The sequence below is a fragment of the Nelusetta ayraudi genome, unplaced genomic scaffold, assembly GCF_046127955.1.
Source record: "Nelusetta ayraudi isolate G7.1 ecotype Tasmania unplaced genomic scaffold, CSIRO-AGI_Nayr_v1 ptg000060l, whole genome shotgun sequence".
Lineage (NCBI taxonomy): Eukaryota > Metazoa > Chordata > Actinopteri > Tetraodontiformes > Monacanthidae > Nelusetta > Nelusetta ayraudi.
Genome location: NW_027466110.1, coordinates 4,760,001 through 4,785,550, shown reverse-complemented (window position 1 = coordinate 4,785,550; position 25,550 = coordinate 4,760,001). Strand labels below are relative to the sequence as shown.

At 46.7% G+C, this 25,550-nt stretch overlaps 1 protein-coding gene across 7 annotated transcripts; it reads left to right on the top strand.

Moving 5' to 3' along the window:
• Nucleotides 1-646: 646 nt before the first annotated feature.
• On the top strand, nt 647-23,581 carry adam23b (ADAM metallopeptidase domain 23b). Of its 7 annotated transcripts, none has more exons than XR_012928480.1 (27): nt 647-1,235; nt 1,883-2,100; nt 2,477-2,553; nt 5,705-5,768; nt 7,345-7,427; nt 7,579-7,642; nt 7,927-8,043; nt 8,635-8,707; nt 9,102-9,169; nt 9,323-9,388; nt 9,471-9,539; nt 12,004-12,170; nt 12,478-12,562; nt 12,674-12,761; nt 13,811-13,862; nt 15,006-15,105; nt 15,246-15,317; nt 15,429-15,515; nt 15,599-15,679; nt 15,774-15,824; nt 15,911-15,974; nt 16,081-16,186; nt 16,841-16,960; nt 17,099-17,267; nt 17,607-17,715; nt 18,113-19,131; nt 21,513-23,581. XR_012928480.1 is itself a non-coding variant. In XM_076040222.1 (27 exons), the coding sequence occupies exons 1-27, from the start codon at nt 1,160-1,162 to the stop codon at nt 19,045-19,047; spliced, it is 2,424 nt and encodes an 807-aa protein (XP_075896337.1). In that variant the 5' UTR covers nt 647-1,159; the 3' UTR covers nt 19,048-19,131. The 7 variants fall into 7 exon arrangements, 6 of the variants coding, with proteins under 6 accessions (XP_075896337.1, XP_075896339.1, XP_075896336.1 ...); XM_076040222.1 differs by lacking the exon at nt 21,513-23,581 and having other exon boundaries at nt 18,113-18,203; nt 19,041-19,131; XM_076040221.1 differs by having other exon boundaries at nt 648-1,235; nt 19,041-19,131.
• The last annotated feature ends 1,969 nt before the right edge of the window (nt 23,582-25,550 follow it).

The following is a 25,550-nucleotide window of genomic DNA, read 5'->3' as shown; positions in this document are numbered from 1 at the left end:
AGGGCTGAAGGGGGAAAAAAAACTGGCTTGCATAAGTCCTGAGTCAGGAAGCATGTCGAAAACAGCAAAAAAAAAAAAAAAAGAAATACCGAAGTCTAGACCATATCCCTTCACTCCAACAAAAACGGTTTCGTTTGGCCAATAATATGTAATCTTAGTAAAAGTGATGTTAACTTTGTACTGTTTATGCAGACAATCATCATCACTTTAATATAAGTAACAGAGATAGGACCAAGCTTCTTCTATGTCCATGTACCCACCTATTTCTGCAAAACAACATAACCTAAGTATAATATTTTATTGCTTGGTGTATTTTCTTTTCCTCCCCTTTCCTTTAAATATACACTTTCACCATGCATCTGACAATAGCTTATGTTAAAAAAAAAAAAGGTACAATTGTAATGCAACCCTTGCATCACCTTGCTACCAATGGGTGTTTATACACACACACACACACACACACACACACACACACACACACACACACACAAATGTGTATCTGTTTATATGTGTGTGCGAATATACATATATATGTATGCACACATACGTGTGTGTATGTATATGTATATATAAAACAAAAGTCTACCAACGTCTTTGCAATAATGTAACTGTTATTTGTTCTGTTTTTGCATTTGTTTTTTGTTTGTTAACATTTGAGAAATGAATCCCTTTTTCATGTAATGGTCAGGGGGTGTGACTTCCTGTTTTTCCAAGTCTCGGACGCGGCCGCGTCACTACGGTCACCTGCACCTTCCTCCTGAGGTCCAGCACCGAGGCAGGTCTCCGGGAAGGACACGATATTTGTGTGCTTATCGAGGGAGGAGTCCGCCGATTGACTTCCCAGCAGCTGCCGGGCCACCGCCTTCTCTCCGCTCCCTCTCCCCCTCCCCCTCCCCCTCCTCATCCCCCTCCCTCCCCTTTCTCCTCCTCCTCCTCCTAGTCCCGTACTGCAGCAGCAGCACCAGCATCACCACCAGCAGCAGCACCCTCTTCCTCCTCTTCCCGGCGCCCACTGCATCCATGAAGAGAGCCTCCTCCTCCTCCTCCTCCTCCTCCTGCACGGCGCCTCCTCCATGCCGCGATGGGCTGCGATGAGCTCTTCTCCGCGTTGATGTGCTGATATCGAGACACCTTTTATTTCGGCTGTCAAATATGAATCATGCGTTTGATATCTGTGGCCACTTTGCTCGTCAGCATCCTCTCGCCTTGGCTCCATCCTTCACTAGCGTCATCCGGTACGTCTCGCTTTACAGCCCGCTGCTGGCTTTTCTATTCCTGTTTTAAATTCCTCATTGTGTGCCTTTAATGTGGTTGTGTTCAGCCTGTCGGTGATAATTCGTGACGCTGCGCCGCAGTCGGCCGGCGCTTCCTCCTCAACACGGCAAATAGTTTTTTGATCCGATATGCGGCGTCCTCGGCGTGATGGTGCAGGAGGCAGGCGGGGGCATCGCAGCATCTTTGTTCTTCTTATTAAAACCCCGCTCTTAGCGAGGCGCAAACTACGCGTTTTCAATTAAAAGTCACCCGAATTCACTCTGTGCTGCCCCAGCGGTGCGTTCAACGCGCTGTCACAGTCGGACTGTTTTCCTATTCTGCATAATTCACGTTGCATTTATCTGCTTGAGTTATTTTTTACCTTTCACTTTCCCCCCCTCCAATTCTGCATTAGCTATGCTTTCATGCGTGGTGGTGTACCACAGCATTTAACCACTCCTGCAGGGTTGCAGTGATGCTGTGGCCACTTGGCTCTCTATCGTCAATTTGCTTGATGCATAAAGGGAGAGACGGCGCGCTTGGGAGTGTGCATGTGCTGCTGTTTTTTTTATAATGCGTCTGAGGTGATTTTTTTTTTTTTTTTTTTTTTTTAAATACCTCGTTGCAGCTTCTCAAGGAGTAGAGGACAAGGTTGAGAGGGACGCAGTGTCAGCGCTGCCGGAGCAACAGGCGACTGCAGCACCTGCAAGAGACAACAGTACACGCCATGCGGTGGAGGACGTCGTCGTCTACCCCTCGCGCCTCATCTACTACCTGAACAGGGACTCAGAGAGCCCCAACCATGACCTGGACACCCGGGTCAAGAACCAGGCCGGTGAAGATCAGGTGAGGGGAGGAGGTTGAGGTGCAGAGACAAGAAACTGCATTGTGATATTTGTTTGTTTGGTTGCTGAATACAACGCTGTGTGGTCAAAGCGTCCAAAGACCCGAGTCGAATAAATTTCCAGTTTCAAGCCGTGATGCCCCTTCAATTGAATTTTGCGGCACTCAGTCTGACAAAGCCAAGATGGCCCTCGCAGCAAGATAACAGATTAGCTGCCTGCGGGTTCGGAATAGTGGGATATGCATGAAGGAAGCCCTTCTTCTCCCGCCGTGCACACCGGACTTCCACCATCTGCCGTCGTCCACCACATCTGTTATTTGTGCGCGGTGCAGTGAGGTAGCCATCATCTGCAGTGACTGGTCTTCTCTCCCCCGACAGGCGGTCCACCTGGCCCAGGCCAGTTTCCAGGTAGAAGCGCTTGGCTCCACCTTCGTTCTGGACCTGTCATTGAACAAGTAAGTACCTTCCCTTCAACCTTGGCTGCGACCTCGGTCGTTAAAGGAACATTTTCCAGGTCCGCTTTCCCCATGCGTAGGATTCTGCATTGGCTTTTGCAGGATAGTTCCTGCGTCAGCTCTGTGTCAGCTTGGAGACAGGAGTCTGAACTGACTCATGGGAAAATTAGATTTGCTAAGAACGCTAAAGATAAGTGGTGCCGAATGCTGAATGTGCAAAGCCAGTTCCGGAAAAAAAATTCAGGAACCACTATGGTTGAAATTACTCAGAACAAAGATTTTTTGAAAATCCAGTTTGAGTATTTTCTTTCTTTCTTAACTCATCCTGTGGTTTTGGTGGTGGAGGTTGTTTCATCAGGTTCCGTTATTGTCAGTGATAGCACAGCCACACTTAAGCTGCAGATAATATTGCTGAACTTTGCTTGAAGTGGTGTTTTCAAATGTTGCTGACTTTAGGTAAATGTATAAAAGGTAAAGTGACAGAATCATCTGCAGCTGGAAGAAAGTGTAGCAGACACGCAGCTGATTACTTTAAAAAAAAAAAAAAAAAAAAAGGGAGCCCAAAATCTCATTTTGTAATGGCTATAAGTGAATTTGCATGAATCCAGCAAAACAGTTCTTCTGTGGACAGTGATCACTGTACCATTTGGAGACAAGGGACTCCGGACACTCAATGATATTGATCCCCTCCCTTCACAAAGTAGCTGGTCTACATATGTGAAGGCTTAATGTGCATGTGAACAAGGGCTTTGAAATGCTAATTGAAACTCAGGTCCCTTTCTTCTGATTTAAAGACGGATGATGGAATAGGAATGTTGCAGTTTTATGTGATGTTGTGCAAAAAGAAATGAAAGGTCCTATGTTGCACCCATCTTCAGATCTTTACTTTTCATACTGGACTCTAGTGGATCATCCCCTCGGCATAAATTATTCATGAAACTCTGCAGATCTCCAGAAAACAGCATATTTAGCTTTCTGTTCAGGGCCGGTCATCAAAACGCTGGCGCTCAGCTTCCTGCTGAAACTGATGCCTCGTTCTATCTTTCATTAAAAAGAAAGGAAAGCTGCTGCCAGTTGAATGTCATCTGGGAAAGGTGTGAGTGAGCTGTCATTGCCTTTGTGACATCACAGGGGGCCAATTTCCAATAGTGAGTGTGTGTTTTCAGCAAACCTAAAAGTCGAGCAGACGTTAAAAGTAAAGGATGAACCGCTCATTTCTGGTGCTGTTTGTAAAAGCAAATTCTGCTCCAAATTGGACACTTGAAGACCTTTTCTTTCTCTGCCTATATTTTGTCTCAGGTTGCTGACGATGAACATCCAGTCTTACTTCAGAGCACTCATTCAATTATCGAAATAATGGAAAGCTCTCCTTTCTCAATTAAGGCCCTTTTCCTCGCTGTGCTCTGTAATCAAGTGCACTCTGCATTCTCATTTCGGAGATATCAGCAATTTACAGCATCTTACTGTGCAAATAAACACAAGCAGGCCTAAAAAATAAGTCTCATTGTTATTTGAGGGTCCATTTGGTTTTGATTAAAGAGTCGTGGCCAGAGGAGGAGTCGCGCCTTTAATTTTTCTGTTTTTCATCTCTCTTGTTCAAGCAATATGCATTTTTCCTGAGTGGTTTTTCAAAGAATGGAAACAGAAGCAGTAACTATGTGTTTTTCTTCCGTGTACTTGAGCAGTGTTCAGTCAGTTGAGACAGGCGCTTCTTTCTTGGTCCCATTCTCTGCTCGCGCTGTCTCAGCTCAGGCTGACTCAGAGTGTCACGATATGCCGAGCAGATGTCTTCCTGTGCATTGTCAGACGTGATGCAGCAGGAACTCTTTACAGCCAGTGCGAGGCCTGAGCGGCTGACCTTGATTAGCAGCTCATTGTTGGTTTTCGCGGCACTGACTGCGTTCAAGATCCGACTGAGATGTGAAAGACGTGTCGTTTTTTTCCCTGCTACTGCTCCTCCCTTTTTTCTATTGACTGGAGTGGAGTGGTTTGGTTAGACTGAGAGCAGATGACCATGTCCATGTGTTCTGCCGGACAAAGTGTGATGAAAACGGTGTGTGCCGCCACAGGAGCTGAAGCTTCTTTTCACCCGGCGCCTGACAGGAGGACCTCCAGCTGTTTTTGGTCCCTCCCCCCTGCCATTCTTCATCGCTGCTGCTGCTGCTGCACGCACGGTTGGAGGGCAGAGTTCCCACCCTGACCGCGTCCTCACACTCCTTCACGCCTCTTGCAGACATTGAAAGTGGCCATGGCGCTCACCTCGATGCACTCCACTTCCCGTGTTCTTGCCTATTTCCTGCTGCTGAACGCCATCCGCCACTCCCCGGCACACGCCACTGCACTCTTAGCGTGGTCCACTCTCCTCGGGCCCGCCTCATCTGTGGGGCTATAAATAGCCCCTCACTCAGGAGTCTACTCACAGACATCCCTCATGCATGCCTCCGCTCTACTCTCATAATGCACCTCCTAGCAATGATTGTCGCTGCAACACGGCCGCACGTGTGCATTGATGGGGTGGTTGGGCGGTTTTGGGACTTGCAAGGTTACTCTGTGAAAAAAGTGAGAAAAGAAAACGCCATTGTGTGCAGAAATCTGGTTTTCTTGAAGTCAGCTATCAGCGCGCAGATGGCGTGCGTGCGATGGTGTCGGACGCTGACTCAGATGCAGGAAGTGCCAGTTGGGCTGTTGTGTTCAAGGTGAAGCGCAACACTAAAAAAACACGTAAAACAAAAATCACATCCGGCTTTGTTTCTTGTCCGATGACTTGTTTTACGCTCACTTAGATGCACCTTATAGTTATTAACATGTTTTTGGAAGGTTTCATTGTTCCGCCACTGCATTCTTGTCGGGCCATTCTTTTGATTCATTTCCTTCCCTGATGATTTATCCTCAGGCATCATTTAACACCTCTGCTGCACTTTTGGGATGCCGCGGGAGTGTTTGTGCGGGCTCATCTGAGCACTCATGATGATGAGCGTTCTGGCTTGAATGCCGACCAAAGCTGCACTCACCGCCGGGTTCAAAACCACAAGGTGTGAGTCAGTGGAGGCAAAAAGCAGGCGGGCTCCTGTTTATTTTTACTGCCACTGCGTCACACCTTTCATCTCTCATCACTTGAAAAATTGTTGTCTCTTTCCTTGTTCCCCCACAGTGACCTGCTGTCCTCGGACTACGTCGAGATCCACTACGAAGGGGGGAAACCGGTGCTGTCAAAGGTAAGCTCGTCCTCCAGCCGTGACTAAATGTTGCAGTGCACATCTTGTTTTTGGCGGAGTCTGCCTCTGTGGTTGGCTCTGTGAGTCATGCTCCCTTTTATTTTCTGTGCTTTTTTAGACTGTGAGCCCTGTTCTCTCAGAGGCGGCCTCGCTGCGTCTCCTCTTGTCGAAAACATCTCCTCAACAAAAGAACAGGGATTGGTCGCAGGGACTGTAAATCAATTTCCAGTTATTGTCCGGCCCTGCATTAGCCGGATAGCCATTTGAAATGTCACACAAGTGATCCTAGCAAACCGCAGATACATCCAGGAAGAGAACAAAGTGATGTGTAGACAGAAGGGAGCGAGGGAGGGAGCGGAGAGGGGGTTAAAAATCACAGAATGAGCGATGGCCTCTGCTGCTGCTGCTGCTGCTGCTGCTGCTGCTGCTGATTCAGGCTGGGCTGGGCTCCGAGTACTCCCGCTGAATCAGCAGGGTTTCGCTCCCCTGCATCCGCTCGCTGGAGCTCTGGTCACGTGACGTGGGAGGGGAAAAAAAAAAAAACCTCTGCAGTATCATTGCAGCGTGGGACGGGTGGAGTGAGAAGGACAGAGAGAGAGAGAGAGAGAGAGAGAGAGAGGGGGGTGGGAGGGTTGTCCTCTGCTCACCTTGAGTCTTGACAGCTGAGTCACAGATTGTGCCGCGACTAGTCATTGGCCAATTAGCATTTTCTAGGCATAGCGGGATCCAGGGAAGTTGTGGTTTTAAAACCGCTGTTTTCCGTCATGCGGTGACTGCCGCATGAGCTGCAGAAGGCGCAGGAATCCCTCAGGTCCAGTGCAGCGTAAGGTGACATGGATTTCACCATGGCCGTCTTGATCTTATTTTATGATCTTGAGCTCGCTGAGTTGCAAGTTTGGCCGTATTTGTTTGGGACTGAATTTATCCTATTGGCACTTAAATAACCTTTTCCCCCCCCCCACAATTCATTTTAGTGAACACACATTCATACACTCACAGAAAAGCTTTTACCCCCCCTCCCTTCCCTCAACAAGATCTGCAGCAAATTAGATGCACACACAAAATATGAACATGCACACAGGAACATAGTTGGGTCAGCGTCTTCATCTCCACTTCCACTACACAATACCAGCACCCCAGACTTGAAATCAAGTGCTTCAAGCTTCGAGTGGGATACTTAAATTTTTAGTTTTATTTCATTTCACCATTATTCTGTTAACATACAGTATGGTGTGTGGTATATAAAATACAGTGTACATGTGTTGTTTACCCAGACATTTCAAAAATAACACAGTCGAGGTGAAATCATGCTCTTGCTTAAGGGTTTCACACTGGACCGTGCCCGTCCCTTGGCTTTGCATGAACTGGACATCTCCACCATGCAGAGGCATGTTGAAAAATCAGCTGAATTTGCCCCCATGGGCCAAGTTGTTACCTTCTTGGAGGTGTTTAAAAAAAAAAAAAAAGTCAGACAAACATTAAGTGAGGGATGCAAAGGTTATTGTGAGTGCTCTGTTATTTGAGGGTGGGGCTTCTGCTGTGATGCGGCATTAGCGCTGTATCTTCTTCCCCTCAGGGCGGTGAGCACTGCTATTACCACGGCCAGGTGAGAGGCAACGATAACTCCCGCGTGGCCTTATCAACCTGCAACGGCCTGCAGTAAGTACACGGCGGTGGCGGCGGGGGTGTGTGTGCGTTGCCGGCTGTGTTGGGAATATGCATGCGGGGCTCTCTCATCTCCAGCCCTTATTAACTCAGTATCGACTGCCCTTCTCTCCTTTTTCATCTCTCTCCCTCTCTGCCCCTGCAGCGGGATGTTTGATGACGGAGTCCATACGTATCTAATTGAACCCCTCCAACAGACTCATCCGATCGTAAGTTATTCCCATGTCATCGCTGCCGAGGTTGGGCGGCGCCGCCTTCATCACGTGTGCACGTTGGCCTCCGCTACTGTTTGCATTTCACACCAGAGGAGCATGTTAATGAAGCTGCAGATCGAGCCGGCCGACTAGCAAGATAAATAAATCAAACTAAATTGGAGCAGGGAGAGCAGCTGGTTTGACTCCCCTGAAGCGTCAAAACTGACAACTGACATGCCTTCAAAATCTCTGATATCTTCGATACCGCATCTGCTTTATCTCCCCTGAAACGCTGGTAGCTGTTCCATAGTCAGGACTGTCGTCTTTGCCGGGGGGGAGGGGACTTCCTCCTGGAGGCTAGCAACACCAGCCAGGGAGAAGCCAGTGTCCTAACCCCAGTAACGAGCATGGTGCAGGTTAAATCTTATAATTAAAGTGATGCTCAACCTTGTCTGAAATAGCTTTAGCCTCCGTCTTCTTCAGTACTGGCAGATCTCTGTATGCAGACACAGTGATGCCCTCCCTGTAAGTCACCTCCCTATTACATCATTGGTATTAGAGGCAGTATTATTTATGCATAAGTGCGTGTATGTAAAAGCATGATGTCTAGCCCTATTTTGCTCCTTGTGACAGTCTCGAACCTGCACTATGGTGTCATAACGCAGAACTTGATTAAAGTTTTTCCTGCCATCAGAAATGCAATTCACTAGTTTACCTTTATTTGCAGACATGCTTTTAAATATAAACTCAGGTCCCACCAGCACCAGTGTCCACCTGCCCCATGTCCTCTCCGGTGCTCTTATGAGCCATAACGCAGCATCAGCACCGCTGCAATTTGAAGCCCATTGATCCCAACTTCTGACTCCAGTCGCTTTTTAGCCCTTTGGAGCCGGAGCACTTGGCTCAGCGACTTCCCCCGCACCCAAGCGTTCAACCACAGCTGAATTGTAGTGTTTGAAAACCTCCTTCACTCTGTCAGAATACTTGTTTGCCTCTCCCCCTGTCAGGGTGCAGCTGCACGGCCGCACAAAATAAGACGAGAGGCCTCCCTCAACTGGAGCAACGATTCCGAGTCAGATGGTAAGAGTTTCTGTCGTAGTTACATAACATTACGTAATCACAACACCTCTCCCCGCCCTTTTACACTTGTGAGGGAGGGTTGAGAAGTTCATCGGAGACGGTCAGGTCAGCGGTGGGTACCAGGGTTTAGCTTTAGTGGCTGTCACAGCTTGATCTATGACTAATGGATGTTGTCAAATGTTGCCAAACAGGATAAATGTTGTTTTCCTGGTGTTTTCCATCATTAAAATGTTTCCATTCTAGACATTCAAATAAACATGATCTTTCATGGAAGATTCATGGGAGCAGTTTTGGGATATTCCAATCTGAAGTCAGTAGACCCTCGTAGTGGCGTGCGCTCGGTTATAAATATTCTGTTTTGGATAATCCGCGGTTTTCTTGTTTGCGTTCCCAGTTGAGGAGGAGCCGCTTTTCTCGGAGCTGGCCGACTTTTCCTGGCTGAAGCGCAGGAAAAAGCGATCGGTGAGCCTCTGAAGTCGCTTCTTAAGCGAAACACACGTCGCCCGTGCTTGAATTACAGCACTGCGACAATGTTCACGCTCACCTGACTGGCGGTCATAAAGACAGATGGATATGTTGATGTTTTTTTATTGTTTGTTTTTTTTTCTTTTGCAGATGCCTCGCAATACATTTGAGGAAATGAAGTATTTGGAAATTATGATTGTCAGCGACCACAGTATGGTAGGTGTTCCACTGAGGGCAGAAGCAATAAATGTTGACTTTGACGTCGCCTTATGATTATTTTTTATTTGCTTGCACGCAGTACAAACGACACAGGACCAAGCAGCACACGAGGAATTTCGCCAAGTCCGTGGTGAATCTGGTGGATGCTGTGAGTAAACCTCTGCAGCCCTCTGAGAAATGTGCAGTGTTTGCTCTCCGTGCTATGAAAAATGTACACACGCTGCGCCGATGGTGCCTTTACTACCGGCGGAGGTTTATTTCAGTGTTCAGCAGCTGCATCAATCACCATGTTGATACATGATGTTGTTGTTCTTTGTTTTCAATGTGCAACACAGCGTTGCTCATCGTGACACTGATGATTCTAAATGGTCCATATTCATTGTCTCCATGCGCGCAGATGTTCTTACAAATGATATCAAACCCCTGCAGGCCCTCTGGTCTTCAGCGCCAGATAAATATGTCTCTAAACAACGATATTTCCCTGTCCAAAATGCACATTTTGTACCGATGAGGACCTGACACAGAATTCCTTATCGCACAGACTCCTACTCACAGATACCATCTTGTTCAGTCCCTCTTGGAGCCGGGAGCTGATAGATTTCTGAACAAACAGTTCCTCTCTGTGCAGAGAGCATAGCTGACTGTCATTTAGCATAGCATAGCTTGGCATAAACACACAGGCTCATTATTATTGGATGTAACAATTTGGAACCTGAACAACTATGTGAGATTGTTGTTTTTGTTTTGTTTTTTTCATTTTTGTTAAGTATTGACAGCAATTCATGACATGGCAGACCATGATTTACGTCTTTTATTTCACTTTAATAAGACAGAATGAACAAAACGAGCTGCATAAATGGCTGTTTTTTTCATTTAATGATTAAACCCAGCCATCCCTTACTTTTTATTGCCGCTGGAAAGAATTCCCAGGTTCATTACTTTATCACAAAAATCGATGCGCTTGTTCAGCCTTATTTTATAGTCAAGTATTCTCTGCTTCTGTTTTCTAAGAGGTCGAGCTTAGGATGGCAGTTTTTGTGTGCTGGTGTCTGCTTCACCACCAGTTCTTAGGAAGGTTTCATCACAGCAGTATTGTTTTCAGGGTGTGACTCAAGACCTGCGTGTGACCCAGCAGTGATTCAAGCACGGCCCCTGCCTTCACACACACACACACACACACACACACACACACACACACACACACACACACGCGCGCGCACATACATCTCCTGTCAGTGTCGGGCTTCCTGCAACTGTTGACCTAGTCCAGCTGTACAAGGCTGTGCCTTCTTCCTCTTCTCCAGAATAAAGAAGTCAGAGCCAATTGTATCTGTTTCGCTCAGCTAACGTGGAGCAGAGCAAACTGTAGTGAACAAGACACAAGTTCAACGTCCCGAGCAAACCATAAAGTGATGTGGGATGTAGGTTTGTGCACTTAGCTGTGGCCTCCAAACTGTTAAATATCAAGAATTCTAGTTCGGTACGGTGCAGACGGTACAGAATGCAGAAAGAGTCACTTGTAGTTTGGCACATGTTAACGATAAAAAAACCCAGCTGCAGGACAAAAGCCCAGGTTTTGGTCTGCTACCACCTCCTTGTCCTCTCCCCTCCCTCCCCCCTGGGGCACTGATAACCTCCACCATCCATTACATAAGCCCCTGTTTGGACAGGGCCCTGCCCTGCTCCTTCAATAAAGTAGCTAAATAAACACACAGCTGGTCGTGCAGACACACACTCGGCGGCGTTTGTCAGGACACGTACGATGTGAAGCCCCTTGGCTCTGGTGGATGCAAAGGACTCAAGAGTGAGTGGTGGATGGGGGAGGGAAGGTCTCCCCTCTTGATATACCTCAATCCATCAATCAATCAATCAATCAATCAATCAATCAATCAATCAAAACTTTATTTATTAGTGCTTTTCATGCATTATCAATACATCTTAAAGTGCTTCACAAAAAGATATAAACAGAAACGCAACACATAATTAAAACCCACCCACCCCCAACCACACACCGAGTGCACATGGCTATTTTTCATAATGCAAATTAATTATTTTTTTCTATTTCCATGACATTACAATTCCAATTTTTAGACAGTCAGGAAGTGGGCAGTGTATTTTCGAGGCCAAGCTTTTTTCCCGCGACCTTTATTTACCTTTGGACAGAGACTCTTAATCTGATGGTTTTACCAGGTCAACCTGGTAACAGTGGCTTTAACTGAACAATGTGCACCCCTCAATATTTTTCTGTGGTATGTGTTGGATGAGTATATCCTACTTGCACAGGTGTGATTGCCAAGTTAATTTTGGCACTGCAGAAAAAAACCTGCACATTGAAAGTTTGTGGCAAATTTTACACAAACTTTATACAAAGTAGTTTTTAGACTAAGTGAAAACAGTTGCAGCGTGACACTGCACAGCCGAGGAACACCCCAGTCACGGAGAGCCCACGTTGGACTCTCAGGTGTTTGCTCCGTCTCGTCATGTGATCACCCACCCATCGTGCATCCCAGCTCCTCAGCGAAGTGCTGCTCCCATTCAAATTCGCAGCATCATTCACATCGTGCTAAATTATTCTGCCTCAGACTCTCCCTGTGCTCTCGTTCCAACGGCAGATCTTCAAAGAGCAATTAAACACGCGCGTGGTGCTGGTTGCCATGGAGATCTGGACGGACATGGATCACATCCCCATCAGCCTCATGCCGCTGGAAATGCTGCGAGACTTCTCCAAGTACCGGCAGCAGAGCATCAAGCGTCACGCCGATGCGGTGCACCTCATCACGTAGGTTCTTCCCGGAGAGGGTTTCAGCTTCGGCCGTGTTCGCGGTCACACTTGAGCATGCTTTAATTTCCCCCTAGTAGTTTCTTTTCCCCTTCATATCCCTGTAAGTTGATGTCTTTTTGACCAGATATGCAACTCGCCCTGCGTTAGACCGGCGGCCGCTGCCACCTTGCATATCGACAGTTACTGCAAAACAAGAAGTCTAGCGTTTGGTCGGGTTCTTGTTTTCCCTTGTCTAATCCTCTGTGATGTTTCCATCATCCCTTCCGTCGGTCGCGTCCGCTCCTGTCGTCCATCAATCTCCAAGAAATGTGACCTTCCACTACCGTAGAAGCAGCGCTGCGTACTTCGGAGGCATGTGTTCTGTGAGCCGGGGCGTAGGTGTGAATGAGGTCAGACGTTGTCCATCGTCACTTTGTCTGCATGCAATCGTCGTGACTTGCGTGTGAACGATGTGTTTTTTTTTTGTTTTTGTTTGTTTGTTGTGTTGTTGTTCCCCACAGTACGGAAACAACTTGGCCATGGCAGGGGCTCTCTCCCAGAGCCTGGCTCAGAACCTGGGCATCCAGTGGGACCCGGCATCAAAGAAAAGTACACACGAAACACACGCAGTGGACTTTTATATTAATTCTGGGCCGTTGTGAAAATCAGCTCTTAGGGATGTCACAAAGGGCACCACCTTAAGGTTACTTACGACACCCTCAGCCAGGTTTCTATTCGCTTGAGTGAGATCGTCTTGGTTTTTTCCCCTTCCACATACATGTGTGAGGTGTAAATGAGTTTTAAAGAAGTTTTCAAGCATTTTTGATGAGGGCTGCAATCAGGGGGCTAAATATGCCATTTTCCAGTGATTTAATAATTCATCACGAAAAAGGTTTAATTTTGGACCCTGAAATAATTACTTTAAAAACTTGAGTTTGGCTTAAGGTTATCCTAAAAAAAACCAAAAAAACAACAACAATCAACAAAGAAGTTTTAACACCTAGTAAGGGTTCCCTGTACCAGCTGCCTCAGTGGTATTACCTCATCTTGATCTGCAAAAGTGGTGTTTGCAGGTTTTGATGTGTGAAAATGTTTAGCATCAGAGGTTGATTAAGCTTGGCAGGCCTGACACCATGTGATTAAAGCGCTGATCAATATGTGGCAGTTGCAGCAAATATAAGACAGCACAGCATTCTGTAAATAACATTTGGAAAAGTGGGGGTTGTTTTTGAGGTCTAGGGAACTTTGAATATCTTTGAAGTAGCAGATGGCGCCTGTTCAACAAAAAAAGATGCATTTAGGCTGGAACAAACTGTCTTTCACCAACTATTATGTGTGCCAGAACTAACAGATGGGGAGGTGCACTTATTTCAGCAAGAATGCGTCTTCCAAGAGCTGATTCAGGCCCGAGAATTCCAAGTATCTGATAGAATAACTTGAAAAAAAAAACAAGTTGTACAACGCTGGACTGTGTCATTTGATGAAGCATAAACAGTTCTCAGCTATTGAAGTGAAGGATGATTTCTGCTTAATACCTTGAAAATGTTTGAAAACCCACTCAGCGATGACAGTTCTCATGTTAACTAATTCATCTTGCTTCTTCTTCTTCTCCCTCCGGTCTCTGCATTGTTCTGCTCTTTCTTCTCTCTCTGCCGCAGAGGAATGTGACTGTGTGGAGACATGGACAGGCTGCATAATGGAAGACACAGGGTAATGTCCAACACACATGTGCGCGCGCACGCACACACACACACACACACGCACGCACGGAGTGGTTGAACTGGGGTTTGTAGTTTACAAATCTCCGTTATTCTGCATTTCTCATTTGTGATCAACGTTACCCCCAACATTGCGCCGTGTTGTCGTTGCACCACGTGGCCGCGCTCTCTGTCATTTTAAAAAGCTAGACCTGGACCTCAGCTTGACTGATGTAGGCAGGCCTCACAACTCAAAAGACACTGGCTGCGTTCTTGAGAGGGTGGCCTGTGCCAATATGTAACAAGCAGGAAGCACATTGTCCCATGATGGCTCTGGAGGGGCATAATTGCTTAAACATCCTCCCAATCCCCTGACGCCAATTTACTGTGCGTCCAGCCGGCATTCATCAAACCAATTATGTTTGTGGCCATAGCGTGTAGGAAACTGCCCATAAAAGGTATCCGACCATACATTACTACAGAGCTTGTTGATAGCCTTGGATTGCTTTCTGCATGTGAATTGTCTGAGTCTTTCCTATCAGTAAAACAGGCCTACTACCTTTAACCCCCCCCCTGCGCCCTGTTGCGCATTCGCCGAAAAAGTCTTTGGGTTCCGTGTTGCTTCTGCACGATGCGGCCCATGGAGCAGTGGCAAGTAGTGTCACTTCCCATTGTGCCTCTGTAACACACGCTATGCATCAGGACGCGTTAGCCAATCAGAACCGAAAAATCAGAGCCGGCACACAGCAGCACGTACGACGCCGTGATGTCAGGTGGCAGTCGTCCCGACAGCCGTTTTACAGTTGTTTATTTTTGTATTGCGATCTACGGGAAAATTGCTTTTTGGGCTGCATGGCATTTTTGGGTACAGTACCTCGAGTGGCCACTGGGGGGGGGGGATCACTGTGCCGCTATATTGCTTGTCGAGTATCCTGTTCTTATAACACATCCATGTTCCTCTCCCACAAAGGTGAACCTCCTCATAACACACATAACAAACCCCACCAACATAACATACAATCGTGTGAGCACCAAAAAAAGCGTTAGTTTCTTTTCACACATACACAGTGCCCCCCACTGCAGTGCAACCTGTGCTCCCGTCCATCCTTACCGCTGTCACTCTGCCCAATTATCACCCAGCATTCTCTCCTCTCAGGGTCCAGCACTCTCGCAGGTTCTCCAAGTGCAGCATCTCAGAATACAAGGAGTTTCTCCAGAAAGGTGGCGGCTCGTGCCTCTTCAACCGGCCTACCAAGGTCAGCCCATCCCACGTCTGCCCTCTTGTGTTTTTGTGTATGTTTGTGTTTCTGTATGTGTGTGTGTGTGTGTGTGTTGTTGTTGTTTTTATTTATGTTTTTTAACATGAGTCACACTCTGCTCCGCTCCTTGCTGGCAGCTGTTTGAGCCAACCGAGTGCGGCAACGGCTTCGTGGAAGTGGGGGAGGAGTGTGACTGCGGAGGGAGGGCGGTGAGTGAAATATGAAATATATAAATATATATATTTTCTCTCTCTCTTGCACGCAAAGTGTTTGCCTCTGCGTGTTTGTTCAGACCGACAGTGTTTTTTTTTTTCTTCCAGGAATGCTATAAGGAGTGTTGCAAGAAGTGCTCCCTGGCCAACGGCGCTCAATGCAGCGATGGCCCGTGCTGCAACTCCACGTGTCTGGTACGTGTATATTTGGTCCTCTTGTGGCTGCAAGAAGCCGATGGCAGTGCAGAGTTCTGACCTCTTCCCGCCTCGCTCGCCAGTTGTATCCGCGGGGCTACAGTTGCCGCTACGCCGTGAACGACTGTGACATCTCGGAGACCTGCTCCGGAGACTCTGGACAGGTGCTTTTTTTTAGTCTCATTTTGTGTTGTGCATTTGATGACAGATGTGCACAAATTAACAAGAACTCTTGTGTCTGTGACTTATTTCTTTTAGTGCCCGCCAAATCTGCATAAGCAGGATGGTTACTACTGCCAGGTGAACGAGGTACGCAGACTTAATATTTATCATAAAAGACCCAAATAAATGAGTGCAGCATCTTTCTGATGGTTGGATCTCTTTCCTCCCCAAAGGGCCGCTGCTACAGTGGAGAGTGCAAGACGAGAGAGAACCAGTGTAAATACATCTGGGGTCCAAGTAAGACTAATATTCCTAAGGAATCAATTAGAATCTGTGACACGTCGCAGTTATCACTCGCTGTGTGTAAGTAGACTTTGTTACTCAGCCGCGCTCTCTGCCTCAGAGTCCGGAGTGTCGGAGAAGTTCTGCTACGAGAAGCTGAACACGGAGGGCACCGAGAAGGGCAACTGTGGAAAAGATGGAGACAAATGGATCCAGTGCAGCAAGCAGTGAGTCTTCAAAAGGAGCAGCAAATTGGCTGGAGGTGTTTTTGCTTCGCACCTGTCAGCACAGCAGGACTGGCTGCGCTTGTGTCCTGCTGCATTATCTTTCTTTCCCCTCCTCCTCTGCCAGTAGAGGGCGACAGAGGGCACACCACACAGGAGCGTTAATTATTCAGCGAGAAGTTTCAGATAGATAAACCCTGCTTAACTTCACAGCCGGTCTCACATTCCAACGATTTCTCCAAATCTTCGCCTTAAGTTGAGAAATGGCTGATAATATTTTCAGTTAAAAAGGAAAAGAAAAGCAAATGCGCCATAAAGTGAGGGACAGAGAGTTTCGCTCCAGAGTGTTAAAGCAGAAGAGACGTTCACTCGTGTCACTCGTACACTACCTGTGGCCTTTATAACGCCTCCCCTTATGCAGCGAGGGAATCTGACACACTGGACAGAATAATGACATTAATATCAATGGGCAACATTTCTTCTGATAATGTTTTGTAGTTTCAGTTGTTACTCTGTCACTTTTTTTTTTAAACTTTTATTTAAGCTGCTATATTATACTGTTTCTGTGACTTTGGAGCTACCTGGCACGAGAATTTCCTTTGGGGTTAATAAAGTTTATCTTATCCAATCTTGTCTTGTCTTTGTCGTCCCCTTCAGTGACGTGTTCTGCGGCTACCTCCTGTGCAGCAACATTGGCCGCGTCCCACGGATCGGGATGATGAAGGGAGAAATCACGCCGGCCTCTTTCAACCATCAGGGCAAGCTGGTGGACTGCAGGTAAAGCAGGCGGCTCACAATCAACCCTGTTCTCCTGCTGTGTTTTGTATATTATTATTTTTTTGTGTGCGTGCGTGCGTGCGTGCGTGCGTGCGTGCGTGCGTGTGTGTGTCCGTCTCTCTCTCTTCGTGATCCCAGCGGCGGTCACGTCCTGCTGGATGACGAGACTGACTTGGGCTACGTGGAGGATGGGACTCCCTGTGGGCCGTCCATGATGTGCCTTGACCGCAAGTGTCTGCCCATCCAGTCACTCAACATGAGCACTTGCCCTAGCGGACCTAACGGACAGGTGTGCTCTGCCCATGGGGTGAGTCCACTTCCGCAGGTGTGACTTCATTGAGGTTTTCACATCAGTTGAGGATTTTATGGTTATTCTCATTGTGGTTAAACGAGTCAGCCGTCAGTTTCCTGTCACGCCATGCTTCCTCTGTCGGGTGTGGTAAACTCGACACTCCAGCCTGATTCATTTATGAACCCTCGGTCACTTTGTATCCTTATCTCATAATTCCGAGATCTTTTCTCCTAATTAGTTTTTTAGTCCAGTGAATGCAATGCGCTTCCATGCTACTCAGCCTCAGCTCTGTGTGTGTGTGTGTTTGTGTGTGTCTGTGTGTCTAACCCTAACCCCCTCCTAACCCACGTGCAGGTGTGCAACAATGAAGCCACGTGCACCTGCGACCCCACCTGGGCAGGGACGGACTGCAGCATGGCTGACCCGCCTAAAAAGCCCGAGCCTACCAAGGAAGGACCCAAGGGTCGGTTTTCCCACCTCTCCCAACCTACGGGCACACACACACACACACGCACACACACACTTTATCTGCTATCTCCTTTGGCAGCTATCCTGCGTGTATTTTATGAACCACTAGGGACTGAAAGAATTAAAAAAAAAAAGAAACATTGCAGCATTTAACATTTGTCTAGTTTGATACATGAGATTTAAAAAAAGAGAAAAGAAACACTTGTGCTGTACACCTGTTACGGGTGTGTGTGTGTGTGGGGTGGGGGAGTGTGGGGGGGTGCTTCACGGGGAAGGGGAGGGGGACGGCCGTTACCGTGGGAACCGTGAACCGTTCATCCATAACTCTGAGGCAGACGCCTGCTGTTTGTTTTTGACAGGGTGTTTATAATGCTCCTTCTCCCTCTGCACAGTGAGCGTGGCCACTAACAGGCTGATAGGGGCAGTAGCAGGGACCATTCTGGCCCTGGGGGTGATTTTTGGAGGCACAGGGTGGGGAATAGAGTAAGCATCTTTAACCCTTTCACAGCTCTTCCTCTCATAGTGGTGCCTCAGTGTGCGGGCGGTCTCGTGAGCCGGCCTGAGCCCGTGTTGTGCGTCCAAGGTGGCTTTGTGTTTTTCTTGTGTGTCGGTGATGACCATATAACTGTCATGTGATTGGTTGTTTTCAGTGTCGTGTGATTGATTGATTGGTTCCTCCTCCTCCTCCTCCTCCTCCTCCTCCTCCTCCTCTTCCCTCTCTTCCTCTTCTCCTGCCACTTCCTGTTGTTACCCCCATTACTACAAAGCCTCCCCTTTCCTTCCTTCCTTCCTTCCCTCCTTTCTTTTTTTTTTGTTTTCCTTCTCTTGATTCTTAGTCGTTATGTGGTTGCTCCTGTGATCCTCTCCTTTCTGGGGCATGTGGGGCATTCAGATGGTAAACAGTCCTGAGAGGTGTCCAGTTAGCGACATGGCTTGTCAGTCAGTGGTAGGCTGTGTGGTGACTGGGGACCCCTAAAACATGTTTTTTTCCAGTGCAGCTCACACACACAGAGACACACACACACATCTGATGCATCAAGACTCACCTGCGCATCCTCAACACACAAACAAACCACTGACAGCAGATTGAAAACGCCATTATCCTCTATAGCTCATAGTCTCCACGCTACACACCAACGGGGTCTGAGAAGCATGCAAAATGCACTCTTCAGATTCAGTCATTTTTACTGCAAGAGTACTCTTATGGCTTTGTTCTCTGTTTCATGTGGTTTCGTCATTGTACGGAGTTGCGTGTTCTTCATACCGTTTCAGCGAGTGTAGAAACTCATGTGTCTTTCCCCCCCATAACCCACTTTGCAGGTCCTAGTGCCACCAATCTAATAATAGGCTCCATCGCCGGAGCCATCCTTGTGGCTGCCATAGTGCTGGGGGGGACTGGATGGGGCTTTAAGTAAGCAAGACGCCGCATGCCTCTCCCGCTTTAACTCTAGCATCCCTGCTGCTTCGGACACCGGGGTTTGAGCTCCTGCTACAGAATGTGGACGCACGCTTTTTGTTGTTTTGTCTATTTGCCACAGAGCTGATCAGCTTTGCCCCCGCAGTGCCTCCGTGGTCTGCTCGACGTTAACATCGTGAAGGGTAAACGCAAAGTGGCTTGAGAGAAGCGCGGCGGTCCTCTGTAGACCTGTAGCAGAACCTCAAACTGATCGGAGTGGCAGAGCTCAGCGCTTGATGTGCACGTTCATTCCAGGACATGGTCACAAAAAGGGGGGGGGAGATACCCGTTTATATACGCTGCCAGTCAAAAGTTTAGACACATACTTTGAATTTAATATTTGTTTGTTTTTTCATTTTCATGACTATTTACATTGCAGATTGTCACTCAAGGCATCAAAACTATGAATGAACACACATGGAATATGTATTAAACAAAAAAGTGTAAAATAAGTCAAACAAGTTTTGTATTTTAGATGATCTAGAAGAGCCAGCCTTCATTTAAAATATATATGACGTAAACTATTTAGGTATTTAACATTTTTTTCTTTTGCCACATTAAGCCACATATCTTGGTCATATCTTTGATGTCTTCAGTGTGTATCTACTGTGTAGAAAGTTGTAAAGATAAAGAAGAAACAGGTGTGTCCTAACTTTTGACTGGTAGTGTATATGTATGTATATATATTTTCACGATTATATTAACAGTATATGTAAATCCCTACCCCCCCCCCCCCCCCCACTGGAATCCAATGATATACTGCAACTAGGGTCTACTATATCTATTATTATTTACTTCTGTAGGCAGGGAAATAAAAAATAAAAGAGTATTTATGGTCAGTCAGTTTACCGCTGGTTAACCTGCTGTCTTGAGCAACGTGGGCGTTACACCCTCTAATCTAAATAGGGCTAAACTGAGGACGCATGCCAGATAGCGGGTCATTACGGTTCTCACATAAATGATAATCATTTTGAAAGAAGAACCAGAGTGAGATGGGAAACTTTTTTGTCCTGCATGTTTGACTTGTTGATTATGGAGGGGGTCAGTTCATTGCACAAAGGCTGCGCCAAACCCAGGGTGGTCCGTTGGTGATGGTGGGTGGGGTCTGCGTGACGGAAGGGGAGCAGGACCTCGTTTTTGGCCGCAGTCTTTGTGCCATGGCTGGCTACACCCACCTTGACAGCCAGCCACCACCCAGGAGCAGAGCAGGGACCCTGGGACACACACACACACACACACACACACACACACACACACACACACACACGCGTGCACACACACACGCACACACACAGCCGCTGCCATTCGCTGCCTGCTTCACACACAGGCCTGGTAGTACAGGCGCATTGATTGCACTGCATGAAACCACAACGCAAGGCAACAGTGCCACCTTCCACTGGCCCACTATTGGAGACGACGAGTGCATGAAGCGATCGGTAGTAGGTGGAAGCCCCACAACAAGCCACAGTAACGGGGAGGTTGTGTATCACCCCTATTGTTGTGTGTCGCCCCTGTAGCCGCCGCCGCTGCTGCTGCTGCCGCTGCTGCCGCCGCTACCTTCATGGGTGTCGTACTAAGTGGTTGTCCCCTCTCTCCTTTCCCTGACTAAATATTTTATGTTAGCGTCTTTCCTCTCACACGGTTATGTTTTCAGTGGAACTAATGTCTTTGACCATCGAAACCCGGTAATCGCCTCCTCATCTTGTAGAATTATGTAGCACGCACAAAGGTAAAGAGGCACTTGAGGATATTTATTTTCACAGCCATGACCAAAAAAACACCAATTGAATTCATTGGAATTACGATTTTTATCTGTTATTTGTTTGACAGACCTTAGCTGTGTCCAAAAATCGCATACTTCTGTCTGAACTAGTTGATATTTTCATTGCAAAGGTGCGCAAAACATGTTCGTATGAATGTGTGTAGAAACTGCACTATACTTATTTAAAAAAAAACATTTAAAAATTCTCAGCAACCATGCTGGCGGCATTAGCGTGTCAGCTGAGCCATGTCAAGATTGGAGCTCCACGCTAGGTGTACTACATTTGTGCAAGTATGCGATTCGGGGCAGCATGTTTTGCGTTTTTTTGTCCCTCCCTTCATTCCTACAATATAAATTATAACAATGCCAAGTACAAAAGATGGATTGTGAATATAAATATCTCAAAGTGCCTCCAACGTGGACCGGCAGTCCCTCACTTTAATGTCTTCAGTGTCGCTGAAGACCTGGGGAAGTGTGTGAAGTGCGCTGGTCCAGGTTGAACCCGCGGTGTGTCTGGTGAGCTCTCCGTCGCACCGTCACGCTGACCCCTCTTGTGTCCCTGTGTCCTCATAAGAAATGTGAAGAAGCGGCGGTACGACCCCAACGCCACGGCCATCTAACCGCAGGAGGGGAGGGACGGCCGCCGCGGACGGACCCCCTCTCGAGGCTTCCTCAGCTGGCTACTCTGACAGCTGGAACTGCACTTACTGCTGCTGATCTTTGGCATTAGACTTACTTGAAGAAAAAGAATAAAATAAAAGACTTAGTGGACATTTTAATAATTAAAAAAAAAAAAAAAAACACCATTGTAGTTACATCATAAGCGCAGCCTTTTAAACTCCACCTCACCCCCATGTAAGAAGCCTCCCCCTCACCCTGATCTCTACTGAGTGACGACCCCCCCGCCCCACACACACACACACCCACCCACCTCCCTTCCTCTAGTGCCAGTGCACAGGCCTTTTCATGCTGAAGCCGCACCAACACTCTCTTCTCACCTGGCATGACGATCCTGCACAAAGTGCGCCGCTTGCTGGCCTCTCAACCCCCGGCATGAAGAGCTCCCCCTGCTGGGGCTCTGCATGGCTACGAAAAAGAAAAAGCTCTGTCTGTAAAAGCAAAAAAGAAAAAGAAGAAAACGAAAAAAAAAAAAACAATACTCAAAAAGTGATCAAGCCTTGCGTGAAAAAACAAACAAACACAGCGGTGGAAAAAAGTCGGATCAAGGCTCAGTTTAACTTGTAGGCGCTGTGGGATTATGAAAGGAAAGGAGGCTGCATGTGACGGAAGGTGCCTGTTAAGGGTGGTGCATCTCACAGCACAGTGGGTGCACCAACACAAACAGTTTGTACATAAGTTCAGGTTTTTGGTGTCGGCAGCAGTAATTTTTAAGGACATAAATCGCTTTTCTTTTTGTCTTATGTTTTATCGTGTATCAACGGGTGTTTTTGGCAAATCTTATTTGAAACCTACGCGGCTTGGAATCACCTCAGCGTTAACAGCATGCCGTGCAGCCTCCTCGATTCTTCCACACTTGACCTCGCCTGGGGTCAAAGGTCAGGGGTCAGACTCTCACGGCTGATACCAGGTCAGCCACCCCCTCCCCCTCTTAACTGCCCGCTCCCCCGCCGGATATCTACGGGCTGACATGTCTCCAACGGTGACTCGAGAAAAAAAAAAGCCAAAGATCCAATCACCCGAACATATGGATGTTGTTGCACGCAGAGCACTTTCCTCCTCCGACCCTGACGCCCCTCCCACACCCTCTGTCTGCAGCCAGTGGTGCCTCTTCTACCGCTGAGGGCACGAAAGCGTGTCCGCGCCCTCGCATCAGCAGTCCTCATCAAACACCCACTATACCGGCTTCCGCCTCTTTCTGCTCTCATCATCCACCCGTAGAGGAGTTTCCAGTTCGGCTCAAAGCGGGGAGCGCTGCATGCCAATCACTTATAAGCGGGCCTTTTAACTTCCCTCCAAAAAAAAGGAAAAAAATTTGCAAAAAAAAAAAAGGAAAAACATATGCTACAAAAAAAGATAGGTGCATGTCGACGACAAAGAACATTTAACTTTTATTTACTATGCAAAGAGATATTGCACAAACGTATGGGTAATAACGATTATCAGTGTACAACATGGAACAACTAATGAAAAAAAAAATTATGCTAATCAGCTCATCTTTTTGTATTGGGCCGCCACGTCTCGTTTCACTTAGCTTCAAACTGACGCAAAACTATGAATGGACAAATAATATTTAAAGAAAAACACACTCAAAAAAACAGACTATTTCCAACCAGAGAGCACCCTTATAGTTTTTGTGGAACTGAAAACCATTTTGTGTGTTTTTCATCCGAGCTGACGTTTTTAACCACACATGCATAAACAGACACACACAACACACACGCAACACGCACACACACGTACACGGAACACAACGTCACGGTGCCTGTGCATATTGAGGCCTGAGCACTTTTGTCTTCACGCAGGGGCTTCTACTTCCCAGTCCAGCCGACAGGGGGCGTGTTTCCGGGTGCTGCCAATGGCACAGGCACCGCCGTGGTTCTCCATGTTACTCATCGTCTGGTGTCCCTCTCTCACTGCATCATATACAGTTGGACTGATGAATAAAATACTGACAAATTTTAATCCCGCCTGTTCCCCGTCTCTTCTTTCCCTGCTGACCTCCAGCTGTGAGCGGCCGTTTTGTAGCCGTTTGCCTCACTATTCAGATAGTTTAGACCAAAAGAAAAGAAATATTGAATTGACTTCATTGGAATGCTGTCACCCTGCCTTTGTCCCGTGACAGCTGGTAGAGGCTACAGTAGACCACCGTGACCCTGAGCTCAGGAATAAGCGGGTATTGAAAATGGATGGATGGATGGAATGTTGTCCTTGCTAACGACCAGCACATTGACAACATTACAGACAACACAATGTGGACCGAATGTAAATCGTGGCAGTTAAACAGATAATTAAAAAAAAAAAAATCATCTTTCATATTGATGATTATTAAAATACTCCAATAAAAAACTTTTTCGGCCACACTGCCATTCACATACTTGATTTTATGTAAAGCAGTTAAGTGGATCAAAAAGTTATTTTTTAGGTTAATTTCAGGTCAAATGTCAGGAGCCATGGTTTCTGAAACGTTTTCATCTTCTCAGTCAAATGTTTGGGCTTCACCTTGCAGAATGTGGTCACAAGATGTTGTGTTGATGGCCAGCTCAGTGGTAGAGTGTCCGCCCTGACACTGGTAGGTTGTGGGTTCGATCCACGACCAAAGACTGTAAAAATGTGGGCACCGCTGCTGCCTGCCGCTCCCTCAGGGGACGATGGGTCAAATGCAGAGGACAAATTTCGCATCCTTCGGTATGTGACAATCACTGGGACTTTAACCTTAATGTTCATTCATTGAAAACTCAAACCTATATCACGGTTTAATACCTGCAGCAGTGTGTAATGACATAAAACAAAGACGCCATTTTACAAGAGAAAAACAAAAATCAGATACCTGTTGCTTGAAATGTGAGTATTTTCTCCATCGTGACACAGGGCAGCTTGTCTGCTGATCTGGTCAAAGTCACTTTGTGATTATTTATTTTTTCAAAATGAGTTTGAATATTCTGCGATGAACTGGCGACTTGTCCAGGGTGTCACCCTGCCTTCGCCCTAAGACAGCTGGGATAGGCTCCAGCAGACTCTCGTGACCCTGAATAGGAATAAGCGGGTATAGAAGATGAATGGAATGAATGAAGAGTTGAATATTCCTGTTTTTCTGCCAGTGTCCTGCTCAGATAAAAGATGTTTTATCACCAGCCTGACTGCGCATGGGTGCAAAACTCCCTGTGGTTTGAGATGTTCTTCCTCTGGAGCAAGTAAATAATCATTCTCATTTTATAATAACAATTTGTACCACCCGCCTCCTCTTCCGGTCTTGATGCTTCCGCAAGGGTTCCATTTTTGCAATCCTGAAATGGTATTCATTTTACCGCCATAATTGAGGCCTTGCAGTTGCAATAGTGATGAAGACTGCAGCCCGGCATCATCGGCAGACAGACGACCGAGTGAGAAAGCCACCCAGTACATTTACTGTTGGTCTCTCACTGCGAACGCAATTATGTCTGAGATCAGCCACGCGTATGACATTTCAGTAAAAGCATCGCAACGCACCTCGTCTTGTAAAACTCAGTTCCTGACGACTTGTTTTTACAGAAGTCAGGACAACATGATGCTCCTGTTCCACACTCTGGCAAAAAATTAAATAAAATAAATAAAATAAAACATTCTCATGAATTGAAGTATTTGAGTGGCTGTCAGTTACGGTTTTGTATGATTACTGTTGGAAACCATCACTCGTCTTTTATCCAGCTGATTAATTAAGTGCTTTTGTTAGTTTAATTGAAGCAGTTACATGTAGAAGTAGAGGTTTGAGTGTTTCTGGTTATAGTGGAGAAGCAAGTGAGTGTTTGCATGGAATGGAACAGAATTTTAATCGTAAACACACATATTTAATTTTGAAAAAAGTCAAACTCTTTGCTAACATCATGTGAATAGTGTCTGAAGTAGAATTTTTAAATGCTGTAAAAATAACTAATACAGTGAACAAACAAAAAAG

Coding starts and splice junctions, on each gene's coding strand:
- adam23b (XM_076040221.1), top strand. CDS start 1,160: ATGCGTTTGATATCTGTGGCCACTTTGCTCGTCAGCATCCTCTCGCCT. Junction 2,554..5,704: donor CTGGACCTGTCATTGAACAA/GTAAGTACCTTC, acceptor GTTCCCCCACAG/TGACCTGCTGTCCTCGGACT. Junction 17,716..19,040: donor TACCAAGGAAGGACCCAAGG/GTCGGTTTTCCC, acceptor CCCACTTTGCAG/GTCCTAGTGCCACCAATCTA.